Consider the following 24,890-nt stretch of genomic DNA (forward strand, 5'->3'; position numbering starts at 1 on the left):
AACCAGGGTTTCACAGTAAAAAAAACTTGAATATTGCTCCTCACTTTCAAGTTCCTTCAGATAAAAGCACAATCACAAGCTAAATGACTAAAAATGAAAATATGTCTGCTTTTTTATGAACGGCATAAAATTGCAGTACATATGACTCATTACTTGGAAGTATAGCGTAAGTACCATGAGGACAGCATTAGAGATCGGCATTTTGTCGAGTATATGGTTTTACATTTCTGCAGGAAGCTTTTTCAGGCTGTAACGCATCATTGGACTGTAGGTAAAAGCCAGCAAACACGTAAGTGGAACTGAAATTAATACTTTAAATAATGAAAAGACAAGTACACAAGACAGAAAAAAACATGCATTTAGCCACATACTGATTTGGCTTTTTCGGATTCTGATCCTAGGTCAAGAAATGTAGCTAGAAAAAAGGTTTAATTAATGCTTTTTATTGGAAAGAAATAAAAGTGTACACTGTCATGTCAGATTAGATTCAATTTTATTGTCACTGATCAAGTACAAGCACTTTAACAATCAAATACAGCCTTGAAACAATCTTCTAAAAAGTAAAAACACATTGTCCTGCAGGGTTAGTTAGATATAGTCTGCAAATCTTCAAGAAGTCATTTGTTGTATGCCCTAACTGATGGGAGATTTGTGACTGAGACATCATGCATGGGTCACATGGAGCCTTCAATCCTGCTGCTGCCAGCTCTTATATAGACACAAACTGTACTGCGTATAAGAGAGCGGACAGAGCACAGAGAGAATGCATTTGAGGTTATAGCATCAGTTAGCGTCTATATATTACTGAGGATTATCAGGTATTGTAAAGTACATATAGGAGACATTAACAAAGAACATACTTATGCTCAAAGGGCAATTTTATGTCAGTGGTTCATGGAAAAAAAAACAAGACTGGCAAATGCTTGTTGACCATCATCTTAAAAAACTCCAAGCAGCTGCAAGGCTACAGATATGGACAGAAAGATGACTCCAAAATATCCAATGTAGCCATAAACCCCTTGCATCCTCTTGGCTGGATCTGAAATAAAGTAAAACAATGCATTTATATATATATATATATATATATATACACATACACACCATAATACTGTATATTAAAAATATAATATGTTGTGTAAGTAATTATAGCAAATCTATAAGAGAAACAATAAAAGAGCTGTGATTTTTGTGAAACCCGGACTGCTTTTTAGGTGCTGTTTACACATAACCGGGTATTTTGATAAACAAAGACCTTTCCCTTGTTTGTGCCTTTCGTTTATACACAAACAGAGTTTTTCCCTCTGAAAACGAAGCCTAAAAAAACTCCGGCAAAAGTGGAGATTTTTTAAAAACTCCGTTTAGCGTTTGTGTATAAACTGGTTGAAAGAGACAAAAACGGAGTTTTTGAGGAGTTGTCCTCATAGTACAGAGCCCCGCCCCTATCCGCCATGTTGGCAGGATGCTAGCCTGATAACGCCATTCTCTCCGTCCATTGTTTATCCGGAAAGCATGGAGGTACTAGCAGCATTTCTGTTGTTGAGAGCTATACTCGCTTGTGTGATTTTGAAAATTACAGTCATACAATGTATTGACCAACAAAGACGCATTAGGGCTCGGAGGCAGAAGAAGCTTAGCTTTAGCTTTTTTTTGCAGTTCTTCCTGTCAGCAGTTCTCTTTTAGGCTTCTGATTGGCTTGTGTGGAATTCTCATTGTTCTAACACTGCCACTCAGGCTTGGCGTAATTTAACAGCTCTTGATAGCGTATTTCTCCGGTCAATGTAGACGTGTTTTTTTTTTAAAACGGGGCTGTGTGCACCTAGTTTTTTCTGAAAACGAAGGTTATAAAATATGCGTTTATCAAAATACCCGGGTATGTGTAAACAGCACCTTAGAGACATTAGCATTGTTCTTTTGTGCAAATTATATCATTGTGAGTTAAATCTCTTACAATAATAATTTGATTGTTTTGTGTGGGTATGAAAGCTGCATGATCACTGTGGGTGAAATGAGTCTTGGTTCTTTGGTGCTCTTAAAGTTAGTCTTACCTCCTGTGTAGTATCCCCAAGCATAGGAAAACTTGCTGGTCACCCAAATAGCCCCCAGCACAGATGCAGATAGCTGGTTATAAAAACAAGTTAATCACGTCAATTAAAATCCACTGGGGAAGTAATGCTGTTTGCTGAAAATGTGCTTAATCACCATGAAGCCGTTTTTTTTTAGACTTGCTATCTGGAGAATTCATGCCAAAGATCATGGGGAGTGGTTTCCCCACCCCCTGTCACATTGCGAATGGTTGAACATTTTAGTGGCCTGCATATAACGTGTTGCACAAAAAGAACTATCTTATTTTAAATATGTACTATACCCACCGGATAAACAAGGGCTGCAATGGTTTGGAAAACTAGCCACTGAGGGTACACCTCTAAGGTGTTCTGGTGGGCTCTCTGGATACAGTTGAACACTGGCTCCTTGTCGCTGTACATCGTAGGATACTGGAGAATAAACGTGAAATGTGGATAACTTTCGCATAAACATATATCGAAACGCTTAAAAAGCCGTATAAATGCAGAATATAGACTTTACCAAGAAATTTTGTTATTATTTTTGCACTAAAGTACAAAGTAAAACTACCTTAACATCGTATTTCTTCCTGGCGGATCCAACCTTGATTCCTAAATAACTTAGCATAATCCAGCTGTAGAGGTAAATAAATATGGCATAACCGAAGCTAGATGGTAACACAGTTAGGATATCCATTTCGGAGCGGTGTATGACCTGCGTAAAGTTTCAGGGTAGTAGAATAGATTGTTGAACAATCCACGGTTTTATACGCCGGGAACGACAAGGTAAATAGCAGAAGTTACATAAAACATCGCGAGATTACATACCACGGGCGAGATTACAAATAAAGGGAAATGCCTCTAATATTTTCAACAGTTGAATTTATTCCGCTGTACCTCTCAATAAAGATATGAAAAAACTTATCACACAGGCAGGATTTTTAAAAGATGTATACTGTATATGATAAGACACTTTGCACAGGGCTGAGCTCCTTTGCAGTTACCTTTTTTTCTCACATCACGATCTTTACTCAGCTTTGGAGAGCACTAATACACTGATTCAATCGTATTACCCAATGTTTAACAACAAATGGGAACATAGGAAATACAATTAAGATAAGCACATTGCTCTCTCAGCAATTCAGTAACATTTTCCGCTACAAAAAGGACAGATGAATAAATAAATAGTCAGATAAAGCATTCATAATGTGTGCAATTTTGATCGAATTTCAAACTCAAGGTAAGCCTTCATGTTATTCTTGATTTCACTGTTAATCGGTGTGAAGATTGAGTGTACAAATTCACAGAAACTGTCATTTCTGAACTGATTATTTTTGCGAAAAACCCATTCTGCATATTTATCTTAAAAAACAAAACAGCTTTCACTCGTCCCATTGCCTGCAGCTTTAAGGGTCTTTCTGAACGATTGGGTTATTTGATCAAGGACCGAAGTCGAGTTATTTCCTTTAACCCTCCTCAGCCTCCATTTCAAGTTTAATTATTAATCAATAATAAAGATGCATATGAACATTACTTTTGAATCTCGTTTTGTGGACATTCAGATCTCAGAAGTTAAATCAAGAGTGAACTGAACAGGTTCGGCTCCAGCAAATGAACGCTTGAGAGTGAGGTGTTTAAAAGAATGGACTCGTCCGGGGCACCCCCGTAAATGGAAACTCCCAGACTCTTCTTAAAACCCGTTGCTGCCGCAGCTCAGCCATTCGCGTGACGACATCAAACGGACCGACTACGAGGAAAACACAAAGTTCTTGGTTTCCGAAATTTTACGCTGTAAATCAACGAATTTGATCACCGTTTCGCTTTATTTAGAAATTGTGTCCTTGTGATACATATTTAGAGGCGGTTTTCTTAGATACTTCTTGTTTTTACAGACCGTTTTCAGAAAGAGTCTCAACGCCGCTGTTCACCTGGTAAGTTGTAGGCCTACATCATAAAGCTTTGTGTTGTTTGACCATTAGCGAATATATTACTCAAAGGGTTGGCTTCGTGAAATGTATTATCTTTGTGATGCTTGAATTAATTGAATGTTACTATTACGGAGCCGGTATGAAGACGAATTCAAGCAGGATTTCAACGCGGTAGCATATGTTAGCAAAGCTATTTGTAGCCTGCGTCATTCTGGAAATTTCCAGAACTTTCCAGTCAGCCGTTGAAGTTATGCAACGGCGCTTCGGTCGCTAGGGGCAGCACTAAGAAAAACAATTACGCAACATTCTCTGTTCATTCACTTCGGGTTGTATAACAAGAATGTCACCATAGGCCTCTGTATGGTGCAAGTGTAAAACTTATATAATACCGTAGTTCTAATTCCGTTCTTTTTCTTTCCCATTTCAGCCCGCGGCAGACGACTAAACAATGGCCAAACGACCAAACTCCCACTCTGACATGGCCCAGGCTCGTCAGAGCGATGGCATTAACGTGATCTTCGACCAGAAGAGTCCCGATTCCTCTCACTCGCGCTCCCGCTCGACAAGCAGCAGCAGCAGTCGCAGCAGCCATCGCTCTGGCAACTACAGAGGACGCAAAACCCAGAGGACACGCCACAGGTCTTCATCTTCAAGCAGTAGTTCCTCTTCTCGCTCCAGGTCCCGCTCCTACCCTCGTTGCCACAGACGTTCCTCCTGCTGTGGTTGCAATGACCATCGCAGATATGGCCGGGGCCGTTCTCGCTGTTCACCACCACGTCACGATAGGGCTCATTCTCGCTCCTACAGTCGCTCTCCTGTAGAGAGGTACTCCCATCACAGCAGATATTACAGATCCCGCTCCAGATCTAGGTCTTCTGGATACAGGAGACCTGTGAGCCAGTTAAGAAGAAGATTCTCCAGACCCCCAACCAGAACACACAGGGCCCGGTCAAGATCCAGATCTCCTGCACACTCTGTCAGTATGAGCATGCAAGGTAATTACATTAGTTACTTCAGGGACTTAATGTTAGAAATGACTGGTTAAGTCCAATTCATTAAATGCTGTCGATCTTTTTTTGTTGCTCAGACAAAAGGGAACTTCTTGAGGTTGCCGAGGCCAACGCGATGAAGATCCTGGGAGCGGAGAACCTGGAACTTCCTGAGAGCGTGAAACCAATCCAATCTGAGTCCAGAGGGTTGTCACCAGAGCCACTGGCAAGGGTGAGACATGGCTCCGAAAAAAGTGACACACAGGTGAGCATCTGAAACTGTTAACTTTGAGGAACACAGCACACACTAAAGACAGAATGTTTTCTCACAGCCCGTCAAACCGGGAACTTTTTGTTGTTTTCAAATCATTCTAAACATTTTAAGCTTTTTTTTTTTTTTTTTTTTTTAAAAGAAAGAAAATTGTTTATACACATGGTAACGGTGCACACACCATTAGTTTTACACCATACATACAGGTTCCTGATTTCTTTTTGTTTCCATTTTAATCAAACTTACATGGTCTTATTCAGTTGTCTGCTGAACTGTGCTGTTGAATTTCCTGTCTGTTAACCCTTGGACCTGTGAGGGAATACACATACTCTCTGTATTTATTCCTGTCTTCATAGATAACATGACAGTGGTCTCCTTCACTCATCGGCACCTGGGATTAAAGGGCTGTCATGTGACTTTGGTGACAACAATATGTTTACCTGAAAGGTTATCAGATGAGTCTTGTGATGTCTTCATGTGTGATCTTTTAGGGGTTAACCAGATACAGATCATGCATATCCACGATGTACACTTCTGCTAATTGCACACATACATTGATGCACAAACAATTCAGAATATATTACTAACTCACCTTCATATATATAGATGTAGTAGAATGTTGACATTACAAATGTATTTATGCTTGCAGATGAAATGGGTTATTGTTATTTAGCAGAGTTCTCCACTCGCTGATGGAACGCAGGCGTGTGGACTGCATTATAGTGACTATTCCTGTCAAGAGAACTATAAACAGATGAAGAACTCCACTCCGTATGCCAAAGATAAGTTGGTACACAGGACGTGTGCTTAGGGGCTGGGGGACCTGCGTCGTCATCATTCTGCCACAGTAGACAGAGAAGACATCTTTTATTTCTGATAAATATTTGACATCTTTGTTTTGTCCAGCTTTAAGGTCTGTCCTTGAAGCATTTATTCAATTATTGGAAGGGCTGCATGAGGGATGCAGTGTGAACATACTTTTAATGCAAAAGAAATGATGTAACCGTAGTAATCCATCTATATGAACTTCAGACTGTCAAGCTCACTGTGCCGTTGGTTTCTCACTCATGATTAACTTTCCATTCTTCTTTTTTTTTAATTAGGACGATGAAGAGGAGCCTGATGAGTCCAGCCCAAGGCTGTCTCCAAGGAGGAAAATTTCCTTCAGCATTAATGTAAGTGACATGGAGCTGCAGTTAATGCAACAAGCTCATCCTGACCTAATGTGAAAATGGATTATAATGCAAATCTTTGTTCCATTTCCAGAATTCTGTGGCCAAACCCACAGCAGCATTGCCATCTTCTGCAAAGGTAACTCCCAGAGTGGACAGCTATGAAAGCAGGAAGCCCTACGGCCACTGGATTCCAGTCCGTTCAGGCCGAACCTCCCGTGCACGCAGACACTAAAGACACGTCACCTTAGTGTAGCAGGGAGTGTAAATCATGTAAATATTTTGTACATACCGTGATGCATCATTTCGTGGTCGTTTTTTTTTCTTCTTCTCCAGATTTATGTGGGAAAGAGTGAAGAAAACATTCAGGTGGGATTATTTCTTTCCCTTTTGTGTACTGTTTATTTATAGATTCAATAAAATGACTTTTTTGAAAATACCCAGCTGTTTCGTCTCATTATTAAAATAATAAGCCCCTCACTAAGTATATAAAATCCAACTTGACGTTAAGGACACGTGTGACTACTTTAAAACCTTAAACATGGAAAAGCTCCTCGAATAATCCTGCATGAACATACAGAACGAATATGGTCACTATGAAGATGTTCCCACAATGACCACATGGTGTCAGTATCGTCATGTCTGGCTGCAGACATTCATGATGCCAACATTGAGCGAGAGGGCCCTTAATGAGTCAAAGGAAAGCTAAATGTGAAACTACAAGCACCATAACACTGTCGGAGGGGGCTTCATGCTGTTTTGGCTGCTTTGTAACTCACCCTAAAGCTTCTGACAGCACCTTAAAATTACAACTGAATTATTAGAGTAATTAAGTGGTGATAAATTAAAATCTGTCTGATAGATCTGTATCACAACTGTAATAAAAGGGTGTTTGGAATGTCTGACTGCCAGACTCTGCGTCTCCTGCTGTAACCTGACCTGAGATTCTGCGTAATTACTTGAGGGTGCGGGATGCAAATATCGCTGCATAAAATGTTAGCGTTGCTTCTGCTCCCGTTACACAATTCAGTTAACCCGATGATTGATCTCGCAGGACTCGAGCGAAAACAATGTTTTGTGTTCGCGTTTGTCCTCACGAAGCACTCGTCGTGTTTACAAGCTTTATATCAAACCTTTCAGATGTGTCAGACTGAGACACGCCACAGTAAATTTATGCTGTTTAATCATCTACCTGATGTCCTCAGGTTAATCAGATAAGACTTCAAAAATACTTAGTACCTCATCCACTCTGTTGGTTTGACTTTGTCCTGCAGAGGGTGCAGCGCCCCCACGTTTGGAGCTCGTTAAGCATGGGAACCCATTGGCCCGTCTCTGCTGCAGTCACAAGGCTTTCCTGCTTACGTCGCAGCCTGAGGCGAGTTAGTGCCGAGATGGAGGTGATAACTAAATTGAAGTACTCCAGTGATGATCCTTATCTCTGCGTGCACCTTCACTAAAACATTCTTTTGGCCGACATCCTCTGCCGAACATGCCCAGAGGTTAAATGGCGGTTCATTCTCAGGCTCAAGATGTCTTCATCATGAGACCACACACAGTAAACCCTCAGAGGAACAGAGAAGGACGCAGGATAATTAGAAGGGGTTTATTTAAAAATAAGGGTAAGAATAATGACAGCTGTTCTGACTTCTAATACTATACAAAGGAAACGTCTTGAGAGAGATTTGTCAGCTTCAAATAACTCTCGTCTTACAACGAATACTCCACGTAAGCTTTTAAGTATATGTACTTTTGGTATGCAACAACAAAACGTAATACAGCCAAGAAGCAAAGAACCACTGAGGTGACTGGACCCGCTAGACAGCTGTGCCTCTCTCCAGGTTCTGTTTGATCTCGGCTGTGTATTTGCCGTAGAAGCGCTCCGCCTTCTTGTTGAACTTGGCATTCCTCTCGTTAATGTAGTCGATGTCGGCGTCGTCGTTGTAGGCCCTGCGCCGGCTGTACTTGGCCCGCTTCTCGATCCTGACAATCGCAAATAAAGGCAAAGTCATGGAGGATTTCATAAACCAGCGTGGCCACTATCCATGCCATATCCAATAACAATAATTGGCCACGGGCAATAATTTGAGGGTTATGTATTTAAATTTGGCAATGGAAAACGCACACATACATACTTAAGAGGAAAATACAGTCAAACTGTGAGCTCCGACCCTTGATTCACTGTGTCTTCAAAGCATTGTCATGCGTCATACCCTGGCAGCCGAGTCCTTGTCTAATGCCCCACAGTTGCATCTCTACCACAGGCCTGAGACTGCCTCAAATATAGAACAGCTCAGGGAAAGACCAGTGATCAAAGGTTAGAGACTTCTGTATTGAAGGCTAAACTCTCAAAGACTCCACGGTTTAAATAAAGAACACTAAAGCTACTTCTCAACTCTTTCCTCTTTACCATTTCAGTGTGGAATAAAGTCTGCTTAACCATTCCACCCACGCCAGCTTGGATTTCTGTGGTAACCATTTGTCATTTATTTGACACATGGTCATGTATGTGGTCTCAGCAGGTTCCGTGCCCCGACCAGGACCGCTTACAGTTACCAGCGATCTGCCTCCTTGTATCAGGATTTATACCCTGGAGTTGGCTTCCATCTCTACGTTTGACTGACTGAAGCGATCATTGCATGATAAATGGAAAAAAGGGGTTGTTTGGACTGTCTGAGCAGATCAGAACCATCAAAGTTTGAGGCTAAATCCTCCTGAGCACCACTCTTTCTTTTCTTAAAAAGGGCCGTGAATAGATGAACTTGTGTCCTGTCGATAGATTTCAGCTCGTTAGCTCAGTCTTGTGCTCTTTTTCTTTTTGTTAATGGCAACAACAGTCGGTAGGAAAATCGACCCGAATAATCTGCCCAGTGAGTCAGGCTGGTATTTAATGGGCAGACTTGAGGCTGAACTCAAATTAACTTAGGACTGGGAAAGGATAGGGCATCTCTTTTTATCATCTACCAAGTGTGACTTACTGTTTCTCAACATCCTCCACCATGCGGTCAATGCCCTCCTTTGTGGGAACATGGGTTCCGTGTATCAGGCTGTTGGACGTGGGGTAGAAATCCTCACCACTGTGGAACACCAGCAAAACAATTAGAAATACATAATTAAAGATAATCACCATTTACTGACTTTTCAATTCCATCATTGTGATTATGGCTGTCCAAATGAGGGATGCTGACGTGGCTTCGGGGCACATGGCGATGTGCTCATCCTTCGCGCTCCTGCATGTGGCAGCTTTTTAAGGGTGATGAAACCTTCAGGCGCTGAATTCTTTTTGACCTTAGCATGCACGCTGTACACATTAACGCTTTAAAATCTTCAAATTATTTCTGGATCGTGCAACCACGTCAACACGAAACCCAGGGGGAATTAAGGGTGACCGAACATATAGAAAAGGCTTTATGAACATGTGATGGGATGATGTAAGGGCTCATTAACGCAAGTTAATGGTTACTATTCATTTTAATGGACTTGAAATTTGACTTAAAATCCTCGTTATTACCCTGTTTGTAGAATTCAGAGAACTTTTACAAAGCTAGATGACATTTCTTTGCATTCTTGGCTGCTGATGTGGAAAGGAAGACGGAAAGGAGGCTCGACTCACCTTTCCTCTCTTTGCCTCACGTAGCTTTCCAAGTCTGGTCGGATTTGCTTGGTGAGTCTCTGGTACTGTCGTAATTGTGCCTCGGCATAACCTGTCGTCCATTGTGTGTTTGTGTGAGAGAAGAGAACAAACAAACAAAAAAAAAAAATCGAGTTATAATTAGTGGAACAAACAGCAAGCAGGCACGAGGCTCAGCAACACAACCTGCGGCTGCTTAAGGAGGGCCGAAGAGGCAGCTCTCCTCCTCCCGTCCTCCCTCGGAGCCCCTCTGGTGATCATTTTCTCTCAGAGGTTTTAATTCAGAGGAGGGGGTTTGATGCAACAGATGGCAGCCATATTCAGCAGACACAGCAAGTCTTTTTTTCTCAGTAGATTAAATTAGGAGCCGTTTTAAATGACTGGCATCCACGCTCTCACATACAGCCAGTATTGCTTTATTTTGTGCTACTAAGTTTTCTACCAACCTTTCTCTGTGTGAGAGATCACATGCCGCACCACAGTAAAACAAGAGAACGGTGCAACCCTTTTCCCATCTGTAAACTGTATTAAATTACTATTAATTTACTAAATGAATAGACTGATGCTCTATGGCATGACAGGAGGGTTACCCATACCTAAAATAAAACCGTTTGATCAAATCACTGCGTGCTGGAAGGGATCTACGACTATAAAGCCTTACAAAAAGACTCCAAAGTCAATACAATCTTTAAGTAATGTCTATTTCAGTGTGTTAAACAATGTTTCGTAACTGTGTTAAATGTGAAACATCCTTAACTGACAACAAAATGTTCAATCAGATTAGATCGCTATCAGCTGAAGCTAAATAAGGCTGCCGTCTGTAGTCTGCACTTCAAACTGAAATGTCCCAGTAAATTAATCCTTCGATTGAATATGTGGCTGGTGACATGTGTAACAAAAAGATGGCATCCTAGTGTTTTAGACCGGGTCCGGATGTTTGGATAGGTTTATGCTCACAAATGGTTTTAATTTTTCCGTTTGATTCTCTTTGATCAGAGGAAGTTTCAGTGAACTTTTTGCCAAGTTTCAGAAGACACGAACAGCATGAGATTGTTTCCAAACATCATTTAACAACCTGCAACAAGTTCTGGTATCTGCCATCTCATCATTACAGAAAAATCTCCAGTCATCAAACGGGAGACGTTGCCAAAAACGCGCAGAACACTGTCGACTTAAGAGGCAAGCTGCAGTACACTGCATGTCCAAAACCTAGAATACTGCGCCGAAGAAAGATTAGCACAAACAAACTCATCACCTAAAGCTCTTTTCAGACCTGAAACACAACATAAATCAATCGTACAACATCTATCTGTTAAAGCGACGACATTCTTTCACTTGCATCTTGGTCACCGTTACATAGTTCTTTCATTCATTTATCGAACTTGTATTCTAACCAAGAACTCAACCACTCATAAGGACAATTTGACACATAAAAAAACTCCAGGCTCTCAATATCACATAAAACAACACCGACCTTCCTATCATACCATATTCAACATGATTTCTTTAATTAATTTATCCATGTAGGAGCTTCCAGTTTACAATATAATCTTTCACTTCTTCTTCATATGCAGTCTGCCGCCTCTTTGAGTTTTGTTCCCACCATGACAGAAGCATTAAACCTAATCTCATTTGCTTTAGATTGATAAAATCATTTTGTTGGTCTGTAATGGCTGCTCAGTAATAAACGCATGCTATGATCCTATCACACTTTTCTCACTGTCTAACTGCTTAAGGCAATCGGCTCCGAAGCCTCTGATGTTGTTTTTCCAGCAAGTTCTGATAATTGTGGGTCAAAAGCCAACAAAATGACACCACTATAAAATACAGACAAAATATAATTTAGCTTTGATTATTTAATACATTTTTCATGTGGAAAATTGATCGTTAAAATAAATAAATGTCTGGGCTTTATAGGACATTTCGAAGGTCTGGTTCGAAGTAGTTCGGTATTGTTCTGTGTTGAAAGCTATAAATAAATGTCGCCTGGTTCGACCAAGTGAGATTGTTCTTGTGATTTGTGACTGAAACACAACCGTGTACCCTTCAGAAACATCAACATGTTTGGTTGCCATCAAATTCATGGAAGTTGCACACATTCCGTTTGTGGAAGACTGGCTCCATGATTGGACACAATCTGGAGACGCTCGAGGCCGTGATGGAGAGGAAGACTCCGAACAACTTTAATCGATCGTGGATAATCCTGAACACCCTCTCCATCACGTACTGGAAAAACAGCGGGGCTCCTCCTCGTCCAGGAGGCTCATTCAGCTCCGCTTTCACAAGGAAGGCTACAGGAAAGCCTTCCTGTCGTATGCCATCAGACTTAACAACAGTTCACCTCCGTCTTACAGAGACTCAATGAGTGAAAAAGTATTTATCTGTGTTTATAAATGCCTGCACCTATGTTCACCCTCTTTATTCAATATTCATACCATTTGCACATTACTGTACATAGTTTTGTTTCTTATTCTTTTGCTCTGCACTGGCTGCTGTAACACAGAAATGTCCCAGCCTGGGATCAATGAATTAGAACACATCTTAGTAACATTAACCTGCTAGTTAAAGATTTGTAATTTTTCATTTGAAGAGAAACCTTTTAAAAAATCTCTTGAAATTTTCGCTAGAAAGTGATGCTATTTACTAAGATTGTTCTTACATTTTAGGCATTTTTATTCATACAAACACAAAACGCGAAAGGGAGCAAGGGGATGATGGTTATTTAATTTATGTCAACCATGAGGTAAGCTACCTGACCACTCAGCTCACTTTATATCCTACAATCCCACTTTAGTACCCGTTTCATACCCTAAAAAACACGTGTAATGAAAGTGTGAACTGCAAACAATCGGCCTCCATCTTTGGAGGCGCCACCAACCTGCAAATCCTGTGTCTGGATTCTTCTTCTTCTTCTTCCTCTCCCATCGCTCTGCATCATCAGCAGTGATTTCCAGCAGTTTCACCCGGTCATAGTCCTCTCCACGAGAGGCACATTCCTAACAGGCAAAGATTAGTTGGATTGAAAACGGGACAACACACTTTGGAGAAATTTTAGACACTATTTTTCTTAAGATTCTGGTCCATCACACAGTTTCTTTGGGTGTTTTACTCTAAAGCTGATCCTGTAGCATGATGATAACTACTGATTAAACTCTTAAGTTGTGTAATTCATGGTTTTTAGGGGTCTAGTGCTTAAAAACCTAATTTAGTGCATTTCTTTGATTGACTACTTACCCTCTTCCGATTTTACAAAGTCCAATAATTGCTTTGCTCCATCAATAAATCATCCACTATTATCATGTTGTTTTAAGGACCTTCTAGTGCTTCTGCAAACCAGCAAAAGTTGAACTTTATATCCATCGTTCTTTCTTTCTGTTTCTTCCAAGTACATTTCATATCCAAAAGGATCTTCCACCTTTTTTATATAAAAAAATGAACCACTTTATCCAGCTACATAATTGTGTTTAATGTTGTAATGATTACCATATGAATTCTTGAAATACAGCCCAAACATTTTTTGTGAGTATAGTGTGAGCTTATCCTTTAAGTCCCTAGCAGTTTTATCCTGAAAAACTATATTTTTTACCAGATTTAAAGAAATTATCTGAAGAAGTTCCTGAAATATTGGATTTATCAAAATGGAGTGGGGCAGTTGATAGAAAGGACGAGTGAGTTTTGAGCCTATAACCTTATTAAAAACTGAATAATCTTGATAAAATAGGTCTATGGCTACAAATGTAGACTGAAAGACCAAAAATACCTTTTTCTTTTCACCTTCAGCGAGCTCCCACTCCAGTCGAGCTTTTTTAGCCTCCCAGTTGGCAGGAAGTTTCTGCCTCTTATCCTCCTCCACAACCTCCTGATGATTTAGTTTACGAGCTTCGTTCTGTAGTGAAAATGAACACACACAGAAAAACAGGATTACAGGGAGAAATATGTCAAGAAAGTGACGCTAAACACGACTGGAATCAAAACCATGATTTATTGAACTGAAAATAGAACAGCCCTCTATGATTTTGTTTTTAGCTTTGTGACAGCCCAGCTTACCACGTACCATTAATTATGAGAACCTGTACAAGTTACAGTGGTTTCTCTTGGTTGATTAAAGCATGGTTTTGATTTATAATTTAAAGTAAAAACAACTGACCCGTTTAAAATGTAACTCTCTAAATTTACGAAGTCTCGCTTCTCTCTTGTGGCCAGTCAAAGTTTCACTTGGTTCCCCCTCAGCAGCTGTGACAGTTTCCTGCAAGTCAGAACAGTTATTCAAAATATAAAATCGTCCTGTTTTATGGCGAAGAGTAGTCTACTACGGGTGAGACAAATGTAAACACCTCAGAGATGTAACGTTAGTTAGCACATACGCTAAGAACTGTTAGCTTAGCACGACAACATACGACGGTAAAAAAGACGGAAAAGAGACATAATCTTCCGGTAAACAGAAACTGAATTACTCTGAACAACAGTATTTATCAATTGTTAATCCCACGTATAATGTCAAAAACTATTTTCCAAATCCTTTAACATAAAAGTACGAACCTCGCTACACGACGCCATTGTTGTGCTAGGCAGGGGAAAGGGACCGGAAGTGCGACTTTCATACAGGATATTACGTCAAAATCTAAACACGTATATTCATAACAAAACAATACAATAATAATTATTATTATAACAATAACAACGGTCATAGTAATAGTAACAATAACAGCAATAGTAACAAAATAATAAGACAACTATTTTTCAAGGGATGCTGAAGTAATTCTAGTTCATCCGGAAATGTCGATCTCTCCCTTCAAAAATAAACGTCATGGTCTACTCAGTAGATGGAATAAAACAACAGCAGCATAGTCTTTCCTGATCATTTTAACCATACATTAATTTACTTTTAGACAGAAATATAGTACATCCATCTCTGCTCTTTCAGTTGTTGGTCTTTTTCAAAATAGATTTTAAACCCATCATTATTTTGTGAGCCGTGCTTCTCTCACATGAGAGAGATCTTATTTTTAACTGCTCATATAATATTTGCTGTTCATGCTTTATTCAAAATATTAATCTCAGTACACCTCAAATAATGTCAAGCCCAGCTTCTGACTTACACTTTGATTTCTTAAACTAACAGTCAATAAAACAATTAAGTTACACTTGGAAATTAAATGCAGATGCTTCTATTTGAAGAATAAATCCACTTGTGTTTGTCATTGTACTGTATGCCTAAATCAGCAAGTCAAGATGCAGAGTTGGAATTTTATTTTTCTTCTAAGCCGAGATAGACACTTTTTGAGACAGATTAATTATTTGTGATATCGGGAAAAGTAGAATCACAACAGTTTCAAGGTAGGCAACGAAGACTAGTGACAATCATTTTGTATATGATCAAATGACAGTTTTGTTTACATTCTTAACTTCTGCTGACTTTGAATAAAGGGGAAAAATGCGTTTTTACACAAGAAACAATTTAATTTTGCATAATGTTTTGTAGGAATTGACACATCTGGTCCTGAGTTACATCCAAAATCCTTATATCTTTTAGGCCACAATGACTTTTGACAGCAAAACTTTAATCATTTCATATCTGATTCCAAGTAAAAATGTAATTCTTTCAAGAGTTGCTGAAATATGTCCTTTCTAAAGAAAAAAAGCAGAAAACATAAAGCCTTCCTCTACAACTGTTTCCAGCTGCGGAGAATTTTAAAGACTCATCTGATTTGCCAACGTTACAATTTAACAGAACAATTTCTATATCCATCAAAAAGATCCTTCTTGAGCATCATTAATTAACGCTCGTAAATGAGAATACACAGAAACAACAATAACAAAAAAGACACAAATACACTCATCACTTGGGTGGTTTTTATCTGCGTCAATTGTACATTATTTTGTTATTTTCAAGCTGTCTGAGCAGAGTAAGAAAACTCAACGCACTACCCGGTCATGAATAAAAATGAACCTCTTTGATACATTCGTTTTCCGTGTGTGTGTGTTTCGTTATTTTCCACACCTCCTGTGGAAACTCCTCTTGTAAGACGGCGATCCATCTCGCTGATTTTATTTGGTGTTGTTTAGTCTGACGACTGCACGTTTGTGTAAACAGAGTCAAATTATTATGACACATAAAAACCACCCCCAAAACTGGTCGTATCATCACAAGAGACTCATAACTGTTTGTTGTTATGCTTCCTCAGTTGTGTGCATGTTTGCTCATTTCATCATGGCACCATGGTAAAAGTAATTGCCAGACGTCTTGTGTTTTACAGAAATGTCTTTGTGTATAATTTTAAACCCGCCCATATTGCTTCCTTTTGAAGTTTAAATTCACCGAAAAATCCTGCCGGACTGTATTGGAAACTGGCATGGCACACACTGACAGCAATTATGAACATGACTGGAGGTTATAAAGTGAGAGGCATGAAAGGTCAGGCATAAAGTCTTCAGTGTACCACACAGAGAGTCTGTTTAGACTCTCCTAAACCCAATTGTTATGGTCGTTTTTGCTGCAAAGAAACTAAATCTTGCATGTATTATGATGCATTTTATTTTTACCCAGAAACACACGAGTATCATTCAAGGCCTTGGAACACGGGACCTTCAAATCTGATTCAATGATCTGATCAGAAGACAAAAGTAAACACTTTCCAAAAGCCATCTGAGCATGTTTGACTTGCCGAAATGGATGTGCTCCCTGTTTGATTGCATTATACTAATAGAGATCCTTTGGAGGATGTAATTAAGTGAAGTTTATAGTCTTAGATTAAAGCATCCTCTAGATCACAGGCAATGTTAATGGAGTGATGCATTTTCACTGGAAACCAGATGGGAGTACATCACAACAGAGCAAAACATCACTGGGTGCTGTAATGGGCATGGGTCTACTATTAACATGGAAAAAGGAAAACATCTTCATAACGAATGACTCTCAAATAAGTGACTGAAAAAATGGCTGGTGTAAGAAACAGGATGAAAAATAAAGAGCATTTCCTCTGTGCTTGATTAAAATTCAAAATGGACACGAGCACAACAACTTAGAGTGGTGTTTATTACTTTAAAATCTCCAGACGTAAATACAGAACAGTCATGAGTTTACAGTGTGTCTTATGGGTGAATATTTTTTTTCTTGATAGCTGTTAATCTCTCTCTGTTGATGTCATTTACACATTATTCACTGTTCTCAAGTATTCTCATATGTCAACTTCCCTCAGGGTGTATTCATTCACTCTCATGGAGATTCGAACATTTTGTGCTCTCTGTCCATCGAGAACAGAAAGAAACGGAGCCAAGAAGTCGACAGCTTGTCGGCAGGAGTTTGCTCAGTTAAACAGAGTCCACTCATGCAGGAGGTGTTGACTGTGATCAACTCACAGATATCAATGAAGCAATTATTACCTAACAATTCATTAATAGGGGATCTCCCGATCTGGTGCCTGATAACGGATCATTAGCAGTAATGATGTCCTCCATTATGGATCTTTAGGGAAGCAATGATTTACAGATTCATAATCTTGCAAGAATCATAACATAACAAGAATATAGAGAAAAAAAGATGTATAGAAACCAGTGAAATATTTACAGACGTTATGCTGACTGCGAGAGTTATACAGCTATAAACATTCAAATCTGACATATGACAACATCCCTCTCCAGACTTCCACATCAGTTCATAAGTTACAAAAACAGCCCTTCCGACATTAAATGCTGCAAACAAGCTGTTATCTTAAAACCCTTTCTGCTGTTCTGTTCTGTTCTTTTTTTTTACATGAGTGTAGAGTCATTCTTGTGTTAAATAACATAAATCCAGAGTATGACATTTCAGATGGATCAGATAAAATCCTGTCAATCTGAAGAATGTCTTGCAAAGTGAAGGATAAATGCATTCCCATAACTTTCCCTGCTGTTTTCAACTAATCACTGACTTCATAGCTGGCGTTTGATCAGGATTTGCTTGCCAACAAACATTACTTTGCAGCTATACCTCATTTGCCACCTATCTGTCCCCTATAAATTACTCAAATTTTATGCCCCCCCTCCCCTCTGCACTGGTAACCATAAAGTTTGATGTTCAATACGTGTAAATAAAACATACTTTAATGTGTAGTATATTTGATTTTTGCAACATTCAAAGCACATTCAAACGATTAAAGAGTATTGATGGTTTCCAAGACTCAGTTGGGAGAATGTAACAAAAGCACAACAGGATCATGAACACATTAGGCTTAAGCAGCATTCTAAGTTCACTAAGTTTATATATATATGCTTTATTTGTGGGGTTGCTATGAAGCACAATCCCACTTTATGTTGCCAGAATGAAAAAAAAAAAAACTTGAAAATTTGTCCTGCAGCGCTTATCAGAGAGCAGAGCAACGATTGCTATGACTTTTCTCAGATAAATACAGTATGTAGTGCCTTTTCTGATTAAATAACTCACAAGTAACTGTGAAATAACTCAAACAAACAAACAAATAAATATCCTAATTCAAAATCAATGCCTAAAATGTTCAGAGATGAGGAACAAAGAAAGTTTCCACAGTTTTCACTCTACCTGAATAATTTTTTAAGAATTTTTTTCTTATCCTCATAAAACAACTCTCAAAGGCAACAAACCGGCACTTTTTGAGCTGGAAGCCTCCAAATGACAAGAATACCACCAACAGCCAACATAAACTTCAACACAAAATGAGAGCAGGTTTTTCAGTGAAATCCAGAGGTTACTTTGTTTTTAAGTAGTTCATATCGCCACATTTTGTAATGTCTTACTGATGTGTGCGGGGCCTAGTGCTCACAGAGGCTCAGTCATATCAGTAGGAGTTACAGTTTTCCTCTGAAAGGCAGCAGATTGAGACAGCAAAAGTAAATTTTGAGGTAACCTCAACTCACAGTTGATGGACATTTTGTAATCAACAATTTCTCCCACCTCTGTCTGATAGATTTAACTTCAACTTCTTAAGCACTCATCAAGAGAGAAGTGTTGACAGAGACAATTTCTGCAATCCTGTGTAATTTCTCCAAAAATTGCATAATCAAGAAGCAAGAAGGTTGCTGGTTCAAATCCTCAAATGAGAGCTGGGATAGGCTCCAGCTCTCCTGTGACCCTGAGTTGGTTTAAGTGGGTATAGAAAATGGATGGATGGAAGATCACTAATTTGACAACACTTCTTACGAGCCTACAACATGTTCATTTCCTGCAATAGACACAGATTTGCTTTCAATTTTAAATCCAGACTGAATGTGTGACGGGCAGCCTAAGGATCTCAGTTACGTTGTCGTGGCCATTTAAAGAATACTAAACTTTAGTGCAGTAGGACATGGATCTCACATGTTGGGGCCACCCAAAAATGCTGAACAGTCACTCCTCAATATTAACTTTTCCAGTCAAGCAAATCAGTTCTGAAATAGGGTAACATTATATCTGCAAATAAATTGCACTTTGGTGGCAGATTTATAAATATGAAACAGACTTCATGGTGTTTTATAACAGCCTCCCATTAATAAAGGAAAAAGTTTGTTGAGTTTGCTTAATGCTATGAATGAGATACTATATGTTTTTTTGCACACATGCACGTGTTTGACTGGTGCTCTTATCACGCTCTTAATAAGAGCTCCTCTAGATAGCACACAGGGGGGGCAGGGCCTCTTGCTGAGCAGGCAGCTGCTTCACATCTGGAACTTAATATAAACATCATGGCCAATAAAATCATTCCATTTCCTTAATTACTATTCCTGTCATTTCCGCACTAAATGAAAAGTTATTAATTCAGGGCCAACACAAACATGGTTCTCCAATACGAGGAGCTGCTCCGAAGCGTCGCCACCCTGACTACAGGCTGCTGTCACTGGACTGGAACCACAAGCTCCTGCCTCGCTCTGCCAGTGTGCGTTTGAGTGAGTGTGTGTAGTGAACAGAGGCCAGGACGCTACAGACATGATTGGAAGACAAGATGCCGTCTTGTTTTCCATCTCCTCCAAATGTCCCAGCTGGTGCCAGCATGATCATGACAGGCAAAAGCAGTCCTGTTTCATCCCCCTACCCCCTCCTGCTCTTGTTATTTCGCTGCCTCTCAATGTGTTCGACACATGCATCGAGACCCTGTTCTCTGTTTATACTAGGCTTCCAATGTATTCATTTTCTCTCGTCCTTGTTAAAATAACCTAAAGGGTGATGATAAGACTGTTCACACAGTCTCAATCTGTGAATACTTAACACTGTTAAACTTGTTCGAAGAAGGGACAGCGTCATATGTCATGATGAAAATGTTCATCTGAGGCTTTCCTCGCAGCATTTTGTTGTCAGCCATCATAAGCGGTTAAAGGCTTTCCATTGATTTGAAAGCTGTTGCTGCCTTAAGATAAACACATGTCCAAAGGGCATGGATGTATGGAGTGAATGAGGTTCTAACTGGATGATAGTCCCCCCATCACTTAATGCATCTTTGTGAGGGCACAAATGACAGTGTGTGTGTTGTTATACAGTGTATGCCTCACTAATTAAGTCTTCCCCTGCAGGCAAAATAATGCTAACATAACGTAGATCGTGACATATATGATTTGACACAGTTCTAGCTGCACTGGCTCCAACTGAAGCCTTCCTCAGGCAGAGATGGGAAGAGGATCTGGTGAGCCACACATATACTTACACAAAAGATGCATGCATGCACTCAAATACCACCAGTTTTGTAGTCAATGCTTTTGCTCCACCACACACAATTAAAGTTCCAATTAAAGGCCATTATGGGTTCTCCACTAGCAGCAACCGCAGGGAGAGCAGCTCCACGACCCGTACATTGCGGGCGCACAGATGTCTCCTGTGTTGTCATCCAAAGGAACTCAGACTGATCCGCAAACTTTATGATCATAATTACTGATCAAAATTAAAGTGCAACAACAATATAAACTCCGAGGACTGCAATAAAAAAAAGAAAAAAGAAAAAAGTTTGAGCGATTCCGGTAAGTGGGGCCAAGGGGGACTGTCAGAGAAGAGTGTTTGTAAGATGCTCATTCTGAGGAGAATTTATTGAGGGGATGACAAGCACTGTCTGAAGCTACTCAAACCACTCCTGTTTAACACAAGAGGGAGCCATTTTCCTGATATTTCACCAGAGTTTGAGTGACGATATTAAATGAAAAGGCCACTTTTCATGCCTGTTCTAACTAAAGCTACATGACCCTCATTTCACAATGCCACTATTACCAGCAGATTTGAGTTCTCACCATCAGAAAAGAAAGCAGAGGGCCCAATATATCAACTGTGAAGCATCCATTCACCACCAGACCCACACACAAGTTCAACAGAAGTGTCTTCCCTTGAGCGGGGCCCAAAAGTGTCATGGGTTTCCGCTTCTGAGTTCCCATCCTCTTACCCAGTGACCTTAATGAGAGAGTAAAGCTCTCATCTGGCCAAACAATACTCTGTTGTATACGGTCGTGATAAGAGGTGGCCACTCAACAGCCTCTGGACATGCAGCTGTGTAGGCGAACAGTCTTCTCTATTTGTCTCCGGCATGACACGCAAAATCAGTTGCCAGATAAAATAACTTCACACAGAATCACACACACGTGTCAAAATGCATGAGGCTGCGCCAACGCACATGCACACACACACACGCGCGCACGCCCACGCGCACACACACAAGAAGTGAGTCCCATTCCCACCCAATTCTGCTCTCTGAGAACAAACAATCTGTTTAAACTGCGGTGGCTTCTTTCATCTTAGGTTCAAGGCGCCGATGATCTAATTTCAAATCTGATGATGAACAAATCAGAGCCAAATAACTAAAACAAGCGTCAACAACAACATCACAGTGAACTAAGTGATAAATGAGCTCTTTCTTCGCTGACAATATGGCTTATTCTCTGAACTATTTAGGGATTAGAGAGGTCTTTTACATTAATGGGCAAACTTATTTTGCAGGGCAGAAAACTCGAATTAAGTAATTTTCAGAGTGGAGAGTATTTTCCCCTGGGAAAAATGTAAAAGAAGAACTTTCTGAGTGAGAAAATGTAATATTTTTGTAGAAAAATTAGTCTTATAATTGGCAGAACAAAGTTCACCAAAAGACACTAAAGCTTTAAAACATATGTAAAGATAAGTGAAGTGAAAAAAATGGGGAATGTGTACCTCTACGGTTTCATAAAAGCTTTACAAATTCAGTAAACATGATACAGATCATTTTGCCATGCAAAGGATTGAAGGAGACCATTTCAACACATACACAAGTTACTACAGGGGTCCGGTGGAATAGTCTCATAGTGTTTTGTTTAGGAACCTTTCTGACAGAGGGAAATGATGGAAGCATCTGAGTAGCAGCCAAAATAAGAGCTGTTTGAATTCTTCAAATGCCAAAGGAAAGGAGCTCAAATGCTTCCCTAATTATCTCCTTTAGCAGAGGATACCCCGGACCATCCTTTATGAGAGAAAAGACATAATTCAGTCCAACAGTCACCAGCGGCCGGGGCTTTCATAACAACGCTTGATTATTTTCATCCACGTGTACTAACTGTGATTCATGTGGGTAAATATGAGGACGGGATAATTATTGTTCTTATGATATGATTATGATTTATGTGGCATAATTTTCAAATGACAGCGTAACAAATTGTATCAAGTATCTAAAGCACTTATTGAGGAAGATTTTTTGAACATTTGTAGTTTCCGTGCTGCAGACCCACATCGCTGCTCAGTGTAAGTGTGGTTGGATTCTCGTTGCAGTGTGGTCGTCTTTTCCTAAGTCTTTAAGAATTCTTCCTACCATCTTTCCTTAACCCCATGACATTTTCCAGGAGGTCAAGGAAAAGAGCTTAGGAAAAGACGGTAGGAGGTCATTTTTTAAAACGTTTCGACAGGATCCACAGTCACGGGCGGCAGCAGCTTTTAATGGAAGACAGATTGAACCTATAACCACCTGTAACAAAACAAAGGATAGTTTGTGCTTCAAAGGTTGTCTCCCACACTGAAAACAATAAGATAAAACTTGACTTTGCTTTTACTTTCATGTGTATTGATTTTTCTTATAATGACCATTTTGACGTGCCCATATTTATTCTTCAACCGTTTTCTGTACAACGTTGCGTGATGAATTGAAGTGGTGAATTACAATTGTGATGTGTTTGTTAATAAAAACATGAAAACACAGACATGCAGATGACTGTAAACTATCTTGACAATGGTGACCTTTCCGACCCTGTCTGTCTGGACACACAATTAAGATGCGTTTCAGATGGGACAGTTTGTGGGCACCAAAACAGGAGGAGTGGTAGGTGAAGAGCAGCATAAACAGATGATGAAACAATAAAACAAAAAAGCTTGTAAATACGAAAGAACACATTAAACGTTGTCTACAATATTACTCTAATGACTAACATATTGCATTATAGTAGTATTGTATGTACAGGTAGGTAACACAGTCCAACAGTTAGCACTAATAATTGCAACTAAAAGTAAAAAAAATAAGCAGATTTCATTTATACCTCTGGTAAGCTGCTCATTTTCACAGCTACACCTCAAGAGGAAGAGATGTCACATGCCAATCAGAGGTTGATGGTTCAACTCCCGGCTTACCTGGACCACATTACAAAGTGACCTTGGGCAAACACCGAACCCCACATTGTGCAGTGTAGCCTGTAACGCTGTTTAGACTAAGATGTGATGTATGAGTGTGTGTGTTAATGGGTGAATGAGTGCACAACTAGGCTAGAAAAGCACTATATAAGCAGGCTTTTTATCATTTATTGGACATTTTTTCACATGGACAGTGCAGACAAAACAAAGCACAGCGAAGGATCACATGGAGAAAAAAAAAACAAAATGCTGTTGTCAAATTGCTATTGGGAAATGTTACGGTTTGTTTCATGTTATTTTATTGTGTTATTTGTTTTATTTTTGGGTTATATTTTCCATTTTGTTAGTAGAAATTCCTGTTTTGTTTACAGAAATGTGTTTCCTTTTGTTTTTTGTTGTCGGAAATATTGCTTTATCTGTTTTGTGTTTTCTTTTCTTTTCAAATAATTGAACATTGTTGTGTTTGATTTGTGGTTTGGTTTTATTGCAGCGCTTTCTGCTTGATTGCGTTTGCTCAGATGTCACATTTTATTTAATTTGAGCCACTGACATGAAGGCATCCTGGTAATACCGGTCGATAACCGCTCTGTAAACACCTTATGAAGATCTGTGAAGGTGGAGCTGTGGAGGAAGGTGACAAGCCTGTTGCAGGAAATAAAGAGCTAATCAGCTGGTTAGCGCACAATTCAAAATGAAATTATGAAGCAGAATTAGAAGCAGAAGAGGAGGAAAGAGAGGGGGACAGAGCCGTGGCGCAAACCCAAACCATGACAACCAAACTCAATTAATGACTAAAGCAATTGCTGCTGTTAGAAAAATCTAAAGTGTAAAAATTTCCAGTGTGGGGTTGGCACTATTTGGTTTATCCACTCACAACAGGACTGTGGGTGACTTGCAGTCATTAAAACCAGATGCACATGTGGGAGTGCTAAACAGGAGAGGGAAAACAATGACAGATATTCCACAGTCAATGGACTGTCTCAGTTAGACAATCTGCAGTGATGTAGGGTTACGTGTGTGAATGAATGAGGTGTTTCCCCTAATGTGAGCAATAACCTGACCCTCATGGGAGGAACAGGCGGAGTACGATGGAAAATATTCACTGAAAATTCAGGACTGGAGGTCCATTTTGAAATGTTGTACATGCAAGGAAAAACTGTGCGAGTGTGCCCACCAAAGACAAGCAGAAAGACAGAAATGCAGTGGGTGAAAAATTGATATTTTCAGATATAAACTGATGAAAAAGAGGGAGCATCAGGCAGAAACAAGCTTGAACTGCGTGTAAATAGGGTG

General features: G+C 39.7%; 3 protein-coding genes across 3 annotated transcripts; 1 reads left to right on the top strand and 2 right to left on the bottom strand.

The window, feature by feature from the left end:
• Positions 1–476: 476 nt before the first annotated feature.
• mgst3b (microsomal glutathione S-transferase 3b) lies at positions 477–2,873 on the bottom strand. Its single transcript, XM_075447575.1, has 4 exons — positions 2,632–2,873; positions 2,370–2,492; positions 2,046–2,118; positions 477–1,039 (listed from the first exon to the last, which is right to left on the bottom strand). Exons 1-4 carry the CDS (start codon positions 2,755–2,757, stop codon positions 939–941), a joined length of 423 nt encoding a protein of 140 aa, XP_075303690.1. The 5' UTR covers positions 2,758–2,873; the 3' UTR covers positions 477–938.
• Positions 2,874–3,767: 894 nt separating this feature from the next.
• rsrp1 (arginine/serine-rich protein 1) lies at positions 3,768–6,859 on the top strand. Its single transcript, XM_075448880.1, has 5 exons — positions 3,768–3,991; positions 4,416–4,983; positions 5,076–5,242; positions 6,352–6,423; positions 6,515–6,859. Exons 2-5 carry the CDS (start codon positions 4,437–4,439, stop codon positions 6,653–6,655), a joined length of 927 nt encoding a protein of 308 aa, XP_075304995.1. The 5' UTR covers positions 3,768–3,991; positions 4,416–4,436; the 3' UTR covers positions 6,656–6,859.
• A 1,150-nt stretch (positions 6,860–8,009) lies between these two features.
• On the bottom strand, positions 8,010–14,638 carry syf2 (SYF2 pre-mRNA-splicing factor). The gene is made up of 7 exons (XM_075448881.1): positions 14,588–14,638; positions 14,196–14,294; positions 13,809–13,934; positions 12,927–13,044; positions 10,031–10,121; positions 9,396–9,494; positions 8,010–8,400 (listed from the first exon to the last, which is right to left on the bottom strand). Exons 1-7 carry the CDS (start codon positions 14,603–14,605, stop codon positions 8,235–8,237), a joined length of 717 nt encoding a protein of 238 aa, XP_075304996.1. The 5' UTR covers positions 14,606–14,638; the 3' UTR covers positions 8,010–8,234.
• Positions 14,639–24,890: the final 10,252 nt, after the last annotated feature.

This window comes from Odontesthes bonariensis, chromosome 17 (assembly GCF_027942865.1).
Source record: "Odontesthes bonariensis isolate fOdoBon6 chromosome 17, fOdoBon6.hap1, whole genome shotgun sequence".
NCBI classification, from domain to species: domain Eukaryota; kingdom Metazoa; phylum Chordata; class Actinopteri; order Atheriniformes; family Atherinopsidae; genus Odontesthes; species Odontesthes bonariensis.

What these genes read in the sequence shown, in the direction of transcription:
- mgst3b (XM_075447575.1), bottom strand. Translation starts at nt 2,757, where the DNA reads ATGGATATCCTAACTGTGTTACCATCTAGCTTCGGTTATGCCATATTT. An exon ending in TTGCAGCCCTTGTTTATCCG is followed by an intron (nt 2,119 to 2,369) that starts GTGGGTATAGTA and finishes TTTTATAACCAG; the next exon opens with CTATCTGCATCTGTGCTGGG. An exon ending in TTGGGGATACTACACAGGAG is followed by an intron (nt 1,040 to 2,045) that starts GTAAGACTAACT and finishes ACTTTATTTCAG; the next exon opens with ATCCAGCCAAGAGGATGCAA.
- rsrp1 (XM_075448880.1), top strand. Translation starts at nt 4,437, where the DNA reads ATGGCCAAACGACCAAACTCCCACTCTGACATGGCCCAGGCTCGTCAG. An exon ending in CCGAAAAAAGTGACACACAG is followed by an intron (nt 5,243 to 6,351) that starts GTGAGCATCTGA and finishes TTTTTTAATTAG; the next exon opens with GACGATGAAGAGGAGCCTGA. An exon ending in AAATTTCCTTCAGCATTAAT is followed by an intron (nt 6,424 to 6,514) that starts GTAAGTGACATG and finishes TTCCATTTCCAG; the next exon opens with AATTCTGTGGCCAAACCCAC.
- syf2 (XM_075448881.1), bottom strand. An exon ending in CTGAAGGTGAAAAGAAAAAG is followed by an intron (nt 13,045 to 13,808) that starts GTATTTTTGGTC and finishes TTTGCCTGTTAG; the next exon opens with GAATGTGCCTCTCGTGGAGA. An exon ending in GTGAGGCAAAGAGAGGAAAG is followed by an intron (nt 9,495 to 10,030) that starts GTGAGTCGAGCC and finishes GGTGTTCCACAG; the next exon opens with TGGTGAGGATTTCTACCCCA.